The following is a 14,894-nucleotide window of genomic DNA, read 5'->3' on the forward strand; positions in this document are numbered from 1 at the left end:
GGCTGGTTGTATTCGGATCCCCCACCCGGGCTGGTGGTTTCTATCCTTTTCCTCTGCACTGACTTTGTGTACGGTGGACTTCCTAGTCTAGAAGTCAGGAGTCCGCTCCCGGCTGGATGTGGCCTAAGGAGCCGTGCCCGCAGACACTGGCCCGTGGGATCTATGGGCCCTGGCGGTGACCTCCTATCCTTATCCTTATCGGTAGGCTGTTGTCTTCTATGAGGGACTTTGGGTGGGACAGGACCTCTAGTCCTGGCCTCAATCAGTTAATTAACCAGGCCGCTGGTTTCCGGTCCTGGCTTCAGGGTCTGAGTACCCCCCTTTGTGCTCCGGTTTCCGGGTCGGTTCCCCGTGTCGGTACCGGCGGGCTACAACCCTATCCCGGTCCACCTCGGTTCTGCCGAGCCGTCTTCCCGTCTCCTGCTGACGGAGACCACCGTCTGCCACTTAGCCAAAGGCACCGGGGCTCCAACCCTGGGACCGTTCAACTTGAACCTCCTCTGCTGGAGCTACACCTAGCTCCAGCCCACACTCCTCTCAACTTGAATTACAAACTTATCTAACAACTGTTATCCCGCCCCGGGCTTTCTAGACCCCTGGGTGGGCGTACCCAACCGCCTGGTCCCGCCCACTGGTGTCTGTCTGTCCCTAAGGGGGGGTGACTAGGGTTTCAGGTCGGCTGCGTGTTTCCTAAGTCAGGGAAGGTGTTGTGCGGGGGCCTATCTGTGACTACCTGGTTTTGCCAGGGCGTCCCAATGGTCAGTACCTGGGCCACCTGAGATCAGTTTGTCCCAGTGGAGCAGTTTGTACATCAGAGTTGTTTTCCATCTCCAGAATCCCTGGGTGAGTCTCTCTCTACTGTAAAGTGTAAGCGCTAATGGCAAGTGGGGTCTCTTTATCATGTAAAGATTTAGCGCATATGGTCAACAGTGTCCTCTCTCTTCTGCAGTTGTGTCAACTCTTATGGTCAGTGAGGTTCTCTCTTTGTCTTGCCTATAAAGTGTAAGGTCTTATGGTTAGTGAGGTTTTCGCTTTGTCTTGCCTATAAAGTGTAAGCTCTTATGGTCAGTGAGGTCCTTTCTCTGTCCTGCCTAAAAAGTGTAAGCTCTTATGGTCAGTGAGGTTCTCTCTTTGTCTTGCCCATAAAATGTAAGCTTTTAGGCCCCTTTCACACATTGTTGTTTTACCATCAGTCACAATCCGTTGCATTTCAAAAAAGTGGATCCAGCGCTGGATCTGTTTTTTTCTCATTGTCTTGTATTTGCAATGGATGGCCTCACGTTTCATCCGTCGTTCGATGGATCCGTCGAAAAATGTGTGTCCGTCGGACGGAGATGACATCCACAGTAATGTTTTTTGCTTGCGTTGAAAAAACGGACAGCGACAGATCCGTAGCCGTCCATAGTTTGTTATAATGGAAGCTTATGGGTGCAGGATCCGTCATAAACCATCTCTCGCTCTCTCCCCCTCGTCTCAGATCGCGTGAGATAGGTTATCAATAGCAAATAACCTTTGGCATGAAAAAGGTACTACGACGGATCCTTTTTTTTTACAGGGATCCGTCGCATCAGTTTTAACACAATCTGCGACGGATCCATCGCATCAGTCACAAAACTGATTGTGACTGATGGAAAAAAACTGATGTGTGAAAGAGGCCTTAGAGTCTATGAGATCTCTGTCTGTCTTGCCCATAAAGTGTAAGCTCTTATGGTCAGTGAGGTTCTTTTTCTGTCTTGCCCATAAAGTGTAAGCTTTTATAGTCAGTGAGGTTCTTTCTCTCTGTCTTGCCTATAAATTGTAAGCTCTTATGGTCAGTGAGGTTCTTTCTCTCTCTCTTGCCTATAAAGTGTAAGCTCTTATGGTCAGTGAGGTTCTCTTTCTTTCCTGCCTATAAAATTTAAGCTCTTATGGTCAGTGAGGTTCTCTCTTTGTCTTGCCTATAAAGTGTAAGCTGTTATGGTCAGTGAGGTTCTCTCTCTGTCTTGCCCATAAAGTGTAAGCTCTTATGGTCAGTGAGGTTCTTTCTTTGTTTTGCCTATAAAGTGTAAGCTCTTATGGTCAGTGAGGTTCTTTCTTTGTCTTGCCTATAAAATGTAAGTACCGTATTTTTTGGACTATAAGACGCACCGGACTATAAGACGCACCCTGGTTTTAGAGGAGGAAAATAGGAAAATAAAATTTTAAGCAAAAAATGTGGCCATGACACAGTTATGGGGCGAGGATCTGCTGCCTACACTGTTATGGGGGTAATGTCCCCAAATTCTCTACTAAGGTGCCGCATCCTGGTAATGATCCTCCTGCCTTGTATATACAGTATATGTCCCTCATCCTGCTATATACCGTCATCCTGCCATATGGCCGCATCCTGCTATATACTGGCATATGGCCGCATCCTGCTATATAACCCATCATGGCATATGCGCCCATCCTGCTGATATGACCCCATCCTGCTGATATGACCCCATTCTCAGATGACCCCATCCTCCTCAGATGACCCCATCCTCCTCAGATGACCCCATCCTGCTCAGATGACCCCATCCTCCTCAGATGACCCCATCCTGCTCAGATGACCCCATCCTGCTCAGATGACCCCATCCTGCTCAGATGACCCCATCCTGCTCAGATGACCCCATCCTGCTCATATACCCCCATCCTGGTGTATGGCCGCATCCTGTGGCACATAAAAAAAAATAAACATTCATACTCACCTCAGCTCACCTGACTCCCTGCAGCATCGCTCGTCCTCCGGTCTGTGTCAGCGGCAGCGCCGCTGAGTGGTGCCGTCCCCGTTCTCCTGCAGCATCACTTGTCCTGCCGTCTGTGTCAGCGGCAGCGCCGTTGAGAGGAGCCGTCCCCGTTACCCTGCTGCATCGCGATCATCTCCTGTGTCTGTGCCGGTGGCGGCTGCGTGTGGACACGTGCGCACAGCGATGATGTCATCGCTGTGCGCGCCACTAGTCTCCACCCAGCCGACGGCACAGGAGATGACCGCGATACAGCAAGGTAACGGGGATGGCTCCACTCAGCGGCGCTGCCGCTGACACAGATAGGAGAACGAGCGATGCTGCAGGGGAACGGTGAGTACTGTACACTGATTCACTGCACCCCGCGCTGATGATGATGCACGGGGAGCAGTGAATACAGCCGCACATGATCACTCCAGGCCGTAGTTGTCAGGGGTGATCATGCGGGCCGGCTGTTTATCCCCCGCCCATCATCCCGCCCACCTGTCAGTGCCTGCTTCAGCGCTAAGGGATGATGGGCGGGGGATGGGCGTGCAAATTAAATGAGCGGGTACACGTGGTCACGGCAGGCTGCTACAGCCTGCTCGTGTCCCCGATGACCCGCTGTACCGCAGCACTCTCATTCCCCGCAGCCACATTCAGACCATAAGACGCACCCCCCACTTTCCCCCAACATTTGGGGGGAAAAAAGTGCGTCTTATGGTCCGAAAAATACGGTATATCAGTCCAGGTAGGTAAAATTCATAGTACGACACCTATGTAGTGTTCATGCTGTACCTCCATATGCCTCTCATTTTACATGAATATTTTTTCATAGATTCATGTTGAATCCTTGAGAATGGATGTGGCTTCTTGAAAAACACTATATTATTGACTTATTTCTTACTAAACGCACTTTGACAAAAGAGGAATACTTATAGCGGTGCCACCCAACAGCACACCGAGTATTCATGATTCCAGTGATTCCATGTGTCGATGAAAAGGTCAATGACCCTCAAACAACTTTTAATGTCTTTCCCAGATTAGGGTTAAGTTGAATGCCCCTTTAAAGTCAATCATAAGATGCTAGTGTATTACCTATTATATCCTATATGCGGAGTTACGCACCTAACTAGCAATAATAGTATTTTACAATAGCCTTTTGGTTTGTAGAACGCATTGTAGCAGCACCAACCAGATGAACCAAAAAACTGAAAAAGTAATCACACGGCGCTATAATTTAGAGTTTACATTTATTTATTCTATAACGAAGAATCCATTAAAATACATCTATATGTTCAAATCTAACCTACGTGATAAAATGAAAGTAAATATTTATGTCTCATGGTTTATAGTGCATTCTGAAGACGCCTCAATTACGTATTCTGATATAAAGACATCTTATGGCATAATGATTTTTAGAGTAGAGTAGAGTAAGTATACGGAAACTGGATAATGAATAGTTCTACATATCCTGCAAGGGGAAATAGCGTTATTGTTGCTGGAGAAGGAGCTGTTCGCAGATGCATTGAAAAGAGTATAATTAAAGAGCTTTGTTGCGCTGTCACTATAATGTGTATGTGTACTGTATGTCTAATACTGTACTTGCAGCTAATGCTTTGAAAAGAACCCAGTGCAATTGTTCTCAACCTGTGAACCATAACAAATGCTTTGGAGGTTGTATCCATGCCCTATACGATTGTTGGTGCATGTTACCATGTATCAAGCATCATTTAATGCTGTAACCAAGATGCCGAATATTCAGATGCTCCCCCCCCTGTTAACGGCCAGCCTAAGCTCAATAGGCAAGTCACTCTTGAATGTTCCTCTGGAGCTTGTTTCCAAGGAGACCGTGCCCTCAGAGAATAAGTAACCTGAGCTGTACCAGCCCCCTATTCTCTTTTGACAAGATGTTGACTGTTAGAGAATGCCATATCCCTTGGGATTAATAGCTTACTTAGAGTTGAAAATAGTGGTGCCAAACAAGTCCTCCATAACTGGCATCCACTTCAACATAAAACAAGGATGACAATTAATGGATTTACAAAGCTTATGGAAATTGTGTCTCAAGCTGCCCGCTTGTCTCCGAGATGAAACAACTGATCATGTTTGTTTTAGTCTTAGATTTCTGTGCCAATATGTTACCGAACCATGAAACAAAAATACTTCCTCTCACTCAACATAGACACAGAAGCCATAAGAGGATAAAACAATGAGACAATAGGTAACCAGATCTGGTCAGTTAAGTCTCATCATTGAGTTTCAACTAATTTATCCAATAACATCAAAAAATTAAGATAATTGTTACAAGTGATCAGTAGCCATGAAAAGAAAGTTACCAAAATTTTCATAGAAAGTAGTCCAATCGCTCCTCAACTGTTATGGCTCTTGTTTCATACGGCTAGTTTGACTTGTGCAAGGCTACTAGTGCCATGTCAACCGACGTTCACATCATCATCCAAGACCTTTGAAGGCCAATTCAGACAGCTGCCTAAGTAATTCCCTAAGCCAGGCATTCTGCTACCATTTGTGCTTAAGGAGTTTTCCTCACTATTCACTTTACTCATCTGCCTAATCTTCTATTCTGCAGACTTTTTCATTTTTATCAACTACTGGCACCTCCAAGCTCCGATCTGTAAACATATCAAGCTCTTGTCTGCTAATACTGGCACTGTTCACACAACATTGCTGCTACGGTTTGATCTTCTCTGCAACCTAGTATCCAGTTTGCCATTTCATCAATTATCCCTTCCACTTATCTGTTCATTTTATATGCCTCTGCCATTGCCCATCTATCAGCTGATAGAATACAACTCTGCCTTTAACCATTTGTCATCTGACTTGACTATTCATCCTCAGTTTCAAAGTATATCCACACTATTGGCTCCATGTCTTCTGGTGTTTCCTGCCCCAGTTGACTCCCTGTCATGCTGTACACCCTGTTGTGCTGGTCCTTGCGCCATCTGGTTCCAATGTGCCATGACCTTTGGTCCGCTTTGCTCACCCTGATCTATGGCTTAGGCTGCTTTTCACACCTCCGGTTTTAGCAGAGCCGGCCAATCCGGCTCTAAAACCTATGCAACAGATGCGGCGACAATACTGCATCCTTTGCATAAGTTTTTTATATGCGGCCCGTCCGGTTTTTGCCGGTTTCGGCAGGCTACTGAGCATGCGCAGTGGAAAAAAACGCATGTGGCGGCCGGATGCGTTTTTTGCCGCAGGACGCCGCATGCGGCGTCCATAGGCATGGATTGCAAATCGCGCCGCATCGACAAGATGCGGCGCGATGCGTTTTTTTTTGCCGGACAAAAAATCGTGCCAGGCAACGTTCCATCCGGCCGCCGGATCGGCTAAATCTGCCGCATGCGGCAAAAACCGGACGGGACGTAAGCCCATGCGCACAATACGGCACTAATGTAAGTCTATGCAAAAAACCGCAACCGGCGGCAAAAAAAAACGGTTGTGTTTTTTCTGCAAAGCGCCAGATTGTGCCGCACAGGAAAAAACGGATGTGTGAAAGCAGCCTTAGACAACCCACCTCTCTAAGTGAGCCACTAATACTAAGGTAATGATTACAATATAACAATCTAGGACACTGCACTCTGACATGATATAGTTGCATGTACTGTAGGTATTTTCAGAAATATAACCATATATACATTATCTTAAATGTATGTCATTTATCTAGATATATATAATAAACCATAAAATATAAACATGACTAATTCAATGATCAAAGGTCAAAGTGTCTGTGATACTGCAGGTGAGATGTGGAGATAAATGGGAATAGTATTTTCAATGGTCTCTTAAAGAAATCCAAATATGTGCACTTCCTGCAATCATTCAATTAATATATGCACTTAAAACCATTCTCCTTCCAAAAGAGCACTTGAGAACGTTTGGTTTGCACTCCAGCTTGCTATCTTTTCAGAAAAAGTTTGCACTAAGCATTTAAACAGCTCATTCAGGACTTTTTTCAACACACCTTCTACAAACAGATATTGTGTAGCACTCACTCATCAGCTGATACATGTGCGTGTGAGAGTGCATGTACGGTATTCCCAGGGACGGCAGCAAGATAATCAGTTAGGAAAACTTCAGTGTAACACTGCTCCATTAAAAAAATGAAGAACGAAAACAAACCATAGGGAACCTGACCCTTCAAACGTGACCTAAAATGTTACACTGAATTTTTTCATTTTATATAACAGCGTTACATATTTTTTTTAAATGCACTAAAAAAGTTATATATTATCTAACATCTAATTTTAAATTCTACTTCGTCTAGTTTTCTACTTTTAAAAATGACTAAATATCCAAGGTCGGTCTATGCTACATGGTGTCGTCCAGTTTTATCAATTACCAAATTTTTCAGATTATAAGATGCACTTTTCTGCCAAAAAATTTGGGAGGAAAATGAGGGGTGCATCTTATATTCTGAATGCAGCTTACTGGGAGGTGGTGGAGAAGAGTAGCAGGGGGCGGGGGCAGGGGCGATGCTGAGGACTGCAGGCGCTGTTGTGCTGAGGCTGCGGGTGCTGCTGTGCTGGGGCTGCGAGCGCTGCTGTGCTAGGGCTGCGGGCACCTGTGCTGAGGGCTTTGGGGCGTCTGTGTTGCAGTAGAGGACATCTTGAAAATGTCTGCAGTGCAGGCTTCAAATAATGGCAACCGGAGTCGGCGCATGTCAGAAAGGGCTCTCGGCTCAAGATCTTATTAGCACATGAGCGTCCTCCGGGCGCCATTTCTTTGAGGCCCACACTGCTGACAATTTGTGGATGTTAGCTGCTGCACAGCGCCTGCAGCAAGCATTTGGGACACCAGCCGTACCGCTTGCAGGAACGCCTTCCTCCACCACCACCCCTGCCTCCTGTGACCCTGCTCCACCTACGCTGCTGCCTCCCGAGGTAAGACACCACTAGATTATAAGACAAACTCAATTTTTTTCTCTAAATTTGGGGTGCATCTTATAATCCGGTGCATCATATAAAATGAAAAATACAGTGATTCCAAATAAACATACTGATTGAAATTCAGCTGTACATGTATCACTTATTTCGAAAAATAGTGCCAAGGTTGCTAACACTCTCACCCGCTGACCAGCAGGCCAAGGAGAGCCTCTATAAGAGGGGTTGGGATAGTCTGGCATGTGAATCTAAGGGTACCTTCACACTTAGCGATGCAGCAGCGATCCGACCAGCGATCTGACCTGGTCAGGATCGCTGCTGCATCGCTACATGGTCGCTGGTGAGCTGTCAAACAGGCAGATCTCACCAGCGACCAGTGAACAGCCCCCAGCCAGCAGCGACGTGCAAGCGACGCTGCGCTTGCACGGAGCCGCCGTCTGGAAGCTGCGGAGACTGGTAACTAAGGTAAACATCGGGTATGGTTACCCGATGTTTACATTAGTTACCAGTGTGAGCAGGGAGCAGGGAGCCGCGCACACTAAGCGCTGGCTCCTTGCTCTCCTAGCTACAGTACACATCGGGTTAATTAACCCGATGTGTAATGCAGCTACATGTGCAGAGAGCAGGGAGCCGCGCACACTGAGCGCTGGCTCCTTGCTCTCCTAGCTGCTGTACACATCGGGTTAATTAACCCGATGTGTACAGCAGCTACATGTGCAGAGAGCCGGAGCCGGCAGCACAGGCAGCGTGAGAGCTGCGGAGGCTGGTAACTAAGGTAAATATCGGGTAACCACCTTGGTTACCCGATGTTTATCTTGGATACAGCTTACCTCAGCTGTCAGACGCCGGCTCCTGCTCCCTGCTCGCTTCATTTGTCGCTCTCTTGCTGTCACACACAGCGATCTGTGTGTCACAGCAGGAGAGCGGCTTTGAAGAAAACGAATCAGGGCTGTGTGTAACGAGCAGCGATCTCGCAGCAGGGGCCAGATCGCTGCTCAGTGTCACACACAGCGAGATCGCTAATGATGTCACTGCTGCGTCACAAAAAGCGTGACTCAGCAGCGATCTCGGCAGCGAGCTCCCTGTGTGTGAAGCACCCCTAACACCTTGTCATGTCACCATCCCTATCTGACCTAACCTTGTCCTATTATGCTTGGACCCCACTCTTGAAAGGACAATGTTGTACTTATCAAATGGCAAATACAATTACCCTTCATTAAGCTGACAACTTAAGCAGCAAAATATATTTGTCTAGGATAGCGGAGAGAGAAAAAAAAGAGGACAGAAGTCTTGTGTAAACAGCCGAACAATACAGCTTTATCTTATCTCAAGAACGTATTGCTGCTTGTCTGTAACTGTGTGCTTTACTGCCAAAATAAAATAAATTGAATCAGCTCACACATGATAGCATGTTCTTTCCTAAGTCATACTAATTGCTTGGCTAATTGATGTTTGTTGAACTTTCTCCATTTCATTGAGTGATTAGGTACAAAGCTAACAGTTGACATCTGTAGGCGCTTAACTGGCGTCTGTAATTACTGTTAATGTTAAATAATTGTTAGTTAATTGGAATGGTAACCGGCTGAATGGAATCCAGATTGTGAAGCAACAAAAAGAAAACCTATTTAAATAAACATACATCTTCTACAAAAACATTTTACCATAGTTCTGAAAGACTGCCATCAACCAAGATACTGAGGGCCTATCTCCGGGGATCTATATTCCCATACTGAAGACTCATAACCTAAGTTCATCAAGTTCTTAGCTGTTTTGTTGACCCAGAAGATTCTTTTACATGGACCAATTGCTGGCACAATACAACCACCGGTTGTGAAACGTCTTCCGATTGGCAGTTGTTTGGATGCCTGTTTACACAGGCAGACCAAAGTAGCCGATGTGCACTAAGCAATCTGTAGTAGGCTGCTCAGTGGACATAGGACAACGCACCGCCGAGAATGATCAACTCTTATGCTGTTCAAAACATTATTTCATCTCATGAACAAGCATTTTGCTCCTTCGGGTGTTCGGCAGCTTGTTTACACAGCAAGATTATCATGTTTTTGTTCATGATTATCTTACAGGGTAAGTTCAGCTTAATGGTCCCATTAAAAGATGATTTTGGAGAAAATGAATGATTGGCACTTCGACAGATGCCCAAACTATGAACATTTGTTATTTTATAAAAACCTAATTGGGAATTTTGATTTTTTTTCAGCAATATAAGAACTGGATATATCATCAGTGTAAATGCAACAAGGTTGACGCGGTGTGTAATGATTTGTTTTCCGAACAACCTTTAATCCAATCATTATTTGGGCCATATCTGTGTTGTGCATATGAGGTCCTACAAAGTGACCATAAATAGTACACTTAAGGCTACTTTACATGCTGCGACATCGCTAGCGATCTCGTTAGCGATGTGAAATTTGAGATCGCAAGTGCGATCTTTTGAGATCGCACATAGGTCATTTTACGCAGGTGCAATCTCGATAGATCGCACTTGCGATCTAGAATTTCACATCGCTGATGAGATTGCTAGCGATGTCGCAGCATGTAAAGTAGCTTTTAGGGTGGCTGAGCCCATTGATCTTTACTATTTAATGTTTATAACAAACTAGGGGGGACATTAACCATGATGAGAATAAATTAAAGGGAGGTAAGTCATCATTAAATTTCCCTCCCCCATTCAGAGCAAATGAATAGCTGTTGGCTCAACTGTTGGGTAGTTGCCAATTCAACCTTGTGATTGACCCAATAAATAGCAAAACAAAAAACATACACTGACTATATCAATGGTGTGATATAACACAATAAAAAATAAAATTTTAAATCATGATCATAGTCAACTACTGCTATCAATGGTGGAGAATAATTATATATTTGACCATTGTATATCCTTTTTTATATTGTTTATAATCCACACTTAGCTATCCATAACTCCAGACAGTGGCTCTTGAGACAGTTTCTTTCCTCTGGAATAAGGATAATTTTCATACTATTTCCCAGGGATCATTGCCTATAACATACTCTTCAAGGAGCACTGTTACCCCTTGAGACTTGGCGTTTCAAAGCTCTTCTGACTAATACCTATTTTTATCATCCACAAAACAGATATGGTGTTACGCAGAACCGTCAGACAGCCTGACCATTCACTTTACAATAGACCCAGCGTATCAAAAGCCTGGTTCTTTACAACTCTTCTGTCACGTGTTTCTCGAAATCCAGCTATAAAGAACTCCTAAACGAGGAGCAAATATCTACTTTACACAATTTTATCTCCAGCCCATCCAACATCATTCAGAATACACATCCAATCGTTCACCGTCCATGTTGCTGGTTGTACGATTGAAAATCTAAATAATAAAAGCTTATAAAATGTAATACAATTTCAGCTAAAGTTCTGGCCTTGGTGTAAGCTTATCAATACCAAAGACAATAGAAATTATATCAGATATCATGTCCCAATTCAGAATGTAACTAAATTTACATATTTTATTTTAACCTGTCATTTCCAACAAACATTTTTTGGGGACAATAACAAAACATAATAGTATACTGAATTTTACATATGTTACAATAATTAATCATATAAGTTGACTAACTTGTAATGTAATCCTTATAATAAGGAGTTGAAATTAGACTAGGCTTCATATACGGCAAAGATTTGGTTGTCTAACAATCTTTACGGCCCAACACCCAGTGTAAAAGTTACATGAGTCCTCCCTTAAAATACTGTGTCAACAATATATTTTATTAATCATTAATGAAATATTTAATTTTAATAGTCAAACAAAAAATATAGGTAAACAATAGGACAGATCTGTGTATGAAGGGGGTTAATACCCAAAAGCCAAAAAATTCCAAAGGGATATAAAGCCTACAGATGACTTCTAACCGCTAACAATCTACTCATCAATGTTTTACTTCACATTCATCAAACTCACCCGATAAGTACCGAGCAATGATCATGTACCCAATTATCGTAATTTAATCACAAATGAATGACATGAAATGATTCTTTTATAATCCGTCCCTAAACAATTCATAGTACTAAAGCCAATGCCGCCTTAGATGTTAACACAGTATGGATTGTTGCATACAAGGAGAAGAAGTTGAGAAATGCTGATACAGCAATTATCTAGTCTACAGATTCTCTGGGATTAAAGAGTGTTAAATTGCTAATCTAGGAAATCTCATTAATCATACATAATGTATTGTTCTAATTGGATATCGATGTCTAAATCCCATTTACAAACCTTGTACAATCAAGACTGCTGTGTGAATTGGGGCTTTTAAGAATACAGATATGGTTCAGAGAGGAGAAAATTGACCTTCCTTTCAGCGTTTCTTTGCTCTTGGCAAGTAACACTACATAATGCGTAGAGGAGCCCTGACTTTTAAACACAGGCGAACCTGTTTTGTTTAAGAATTGAAACATGATGTTCGTCAAACTGACAGCTTCTTGACAGCCTTGTCAACCACCTATCCACCCAATCGCTAAACATACAGCGGCCAAGACGTACTAGACTTGAACACGTACACGGCAGAGGTCTTGCACCTGTTTTTTTTTGCTCTTATTGACATTATCCAAGAACAGAGGATCTTTCAAGTTGTGTTATACTTGATGTTTAGAGAACTAATCCCCCCCAAAAACAACAAAGGGCTTCCCCTTAAGCCTTTTTTACTCTAACCCTGAAAAAAATACCAGTCGGCCTAGTTTTCTTTTTCAGCACCTGGGTTATGTATTGAACCCTAGCTTGATTCAGAGTACCAGCATGAATTAGCATATGGCAAGAAGGGGGGACTGGAGAAGGGAGAAGAATGGATCCATTTTGATGGAAATAGAGGCCAAAAGAATAATCTACCATCCACTAAAAAGCCTATTTGTGTATGGATTCCCAAGCAAAGCCTGGAAGAGCTGATGTTGATTTTAGAATACACAAAGAGGCTTTAATCCTTTCAAGGGAACTAAATCACAACAGAAGAGAGCCTCACAAGAAAGTCTCGCTGTCAAGGATGCTTATTCAAAACCAAATAGATGCCACAAATCAAACCCTGTAAGTAAACACAAACAGAAATATGGGAAATGTGGTCGAAAGAAAAAAGGAGGACAGGGGGCAAAGGAACAAGGCATGCTCTTCATCAATCATGCCTCATTCTTGGTGAAGTGGGCTCTTCACCCCAGAAACAAACTACCAGGTAGGAATGTTGATTGACCGGGCCACCTCCTTTTCTACCGGCCTTGTGCTCACAAGTCTCCATGCACTAATGAGTCAAGGCTGTAATTGTATATACTGTACGGAAATTAATTATATTACATTCTGCAATTATTATAGTTAATGACTTTGATATTCTTTACACGGGAACTGGTTCCCAGCATCGAATAGTCTGGGAAACACTAAACTGCCCAATGACTACAACTCCATCTATGGTGGTGCATCAACCCCTACATTTCTTTTTACCAGATGATAAGCTTTTGCATATTTCCAAAAATTTCAATTTGTGTTTGCTTTTGTGATTTTACATATACACTACAAAGGCAGACGTACACATAGATCTGTTCACTATGGCATTCTTCCGAGAGTTACTTTCATTATGCCATAATTTGTCGCTTACTAATATGCCGCCAATTCTGTAGGGAAAATGATATACTTGGAATTGATCATCCTCCCTTTTTCCAATAGAAAGGTTTCAAAGCCAACTCCATCAATCGAAAATAATATCAGTTTTATGGGAACACATTATAAGTAATGATGCAGAAGTGCAATATTTCCGCCATTGCGCCTGGTCTTTTCATAAAAATGACTCCTTGTACAACAACACGGTTCACATTGATGCTCTTATACTCTATGCCTCGTCTTCACACTTTACATTTCTCCCAGCTCACACACATTTTTACAGTAACTGAAGCCAAAGAAGATGTATAATGATAAAATAAGATATGAAGGACTCACCATTATTTGGAACGGTGCTGAAGAATTTCTCAGAACTGGCATCTGAAACCTGAAATAGAAAACAGATTTGGTCATTGGTTTCTTTGACAAATTGCAGCATTTATAATATTTACACACACACACACGCATATATATATATATATATATATATATATATATATATATATATATATATATATATATATATATATATATTCTTTATATATATAGTAACATGAAAAAATATATATACATATAAATAACATGAAATTTTGTACCAAAAAAATACATATTTGGATAAATAGTGCGGCCATGAAAAAAGATGAAGTTGCAGTAGCAGACATGTTTCCACTAGATGGTGCTATTTAGCTACATATTTCATAACGCATTTCTTTTTTTACATAGGCCAAATGATGTTGTTTCCAGCCTCATGCACTTTCTTGATGTGCTGTGTTACCAAATGTGATACAGCTCAAGTAGTGGTGTTGTGGTTTCATAGACACATAATTTTTAATCACTCCGTCTCTCTAGGCTCAGCACATTCCTGATACACTGGGACGTTTCTTAACCTACAGTGGTCGTGCCAGTTGCCAGCTATTATTGTGTTAAGTGTGATTTTATAAATCCATGTATATTCGCAAACTGTCTATATCCACTGATATGATACAAGATGCGTGTGTACTGTACCATATACTAATATATATATATAGTACTGTTTTATTCAAACATTATAATTCGCCATTCTGTATCTTTAAATCAGAAGGTCTTCTATGGATATTTTTAGAGAAACAATAACTTTTTGGGAAAGTAAAACAGTAGATCATACATGCCATTCTTTTGCTTATTATTCATTGGTATAATGTCCACGTAAAATGTTCCTTATGTTTGCGGGATATATGAGATAGGCTAATTTATGTATATCAAAAAAGCAAACAGAGGCTGGAAAAAATATGGATCTTTAGACGACGAGATAGATTGGAAAAAGATCCTTTCACAACTGCAAATGATGGTCCACATGATCAGCAGCATTGACTTGATCTCCTGAAGGTCAAAGGTCAATGACCTGACCACAAACAGTGCAGAAAGGCTGCCAACAAGGTGCTGAAAATCATAATATAGTACTGATGGCCAAGATGAACCTGGGCAAATGGGGGGAGCAAGAATGGGAAAATTCTTACATATGGGCTACAAGAAACCATATTATTGATGTACATGAAACAGTTTACATAAAGCCCTAAAAGGCAGCACATACACAATAACCAGAATACTAGGGACAGCATTCTATCAATATCTACAATCAACAGACTGTATCATCCACGAAGATGCCTATGCAA

The 14,894-nt window shown here is 42.6% G+C and overlaps 1 protein-coding gene across 6 annotated transcripts in view; it reads right to left on the bottom strand.

Moving 5' to 3' along the window:
* AUTS2 (activator of transcription and developmental regulator AUTS2) overlaps positions 1–14,894 on the bottom strand; it is a 1,876,064-nt gene that overhangs the window by 134,955 nt on the left and 1,726,215 nt on the right. For all 6 annotated transcript variants that reach the window (XM_075336342.1, XM_075336339.1, XM_075336340.1 and 3 more), the window contains one exon: positions 13,582–13,630. In XM_075336342.1, the coding sequence (XP_075192457.1) occupies positions 13,582–13,630 (49 nt within the window). The remainder of the gene's footprint in view (positions 1–13,581; positions 13,631–14,894) is intronic.

The sequence above is a fragment of the Anomaloglossus baeobatrachus genome, chromosome 2 (assembly GCF_048569485.1).
Source record: "Anomaloglossus baeobatrachus isolate aAnoBae1 chromosome 2, aAnoBae1.hap1, whole genome shotgun sequence".
NCBI lineage: Eukaryota > Metazoa > Chordata > Amphibia > Anura > Aromobatidae > Anomaloglossus > Anomaloglossus baeobatrachus.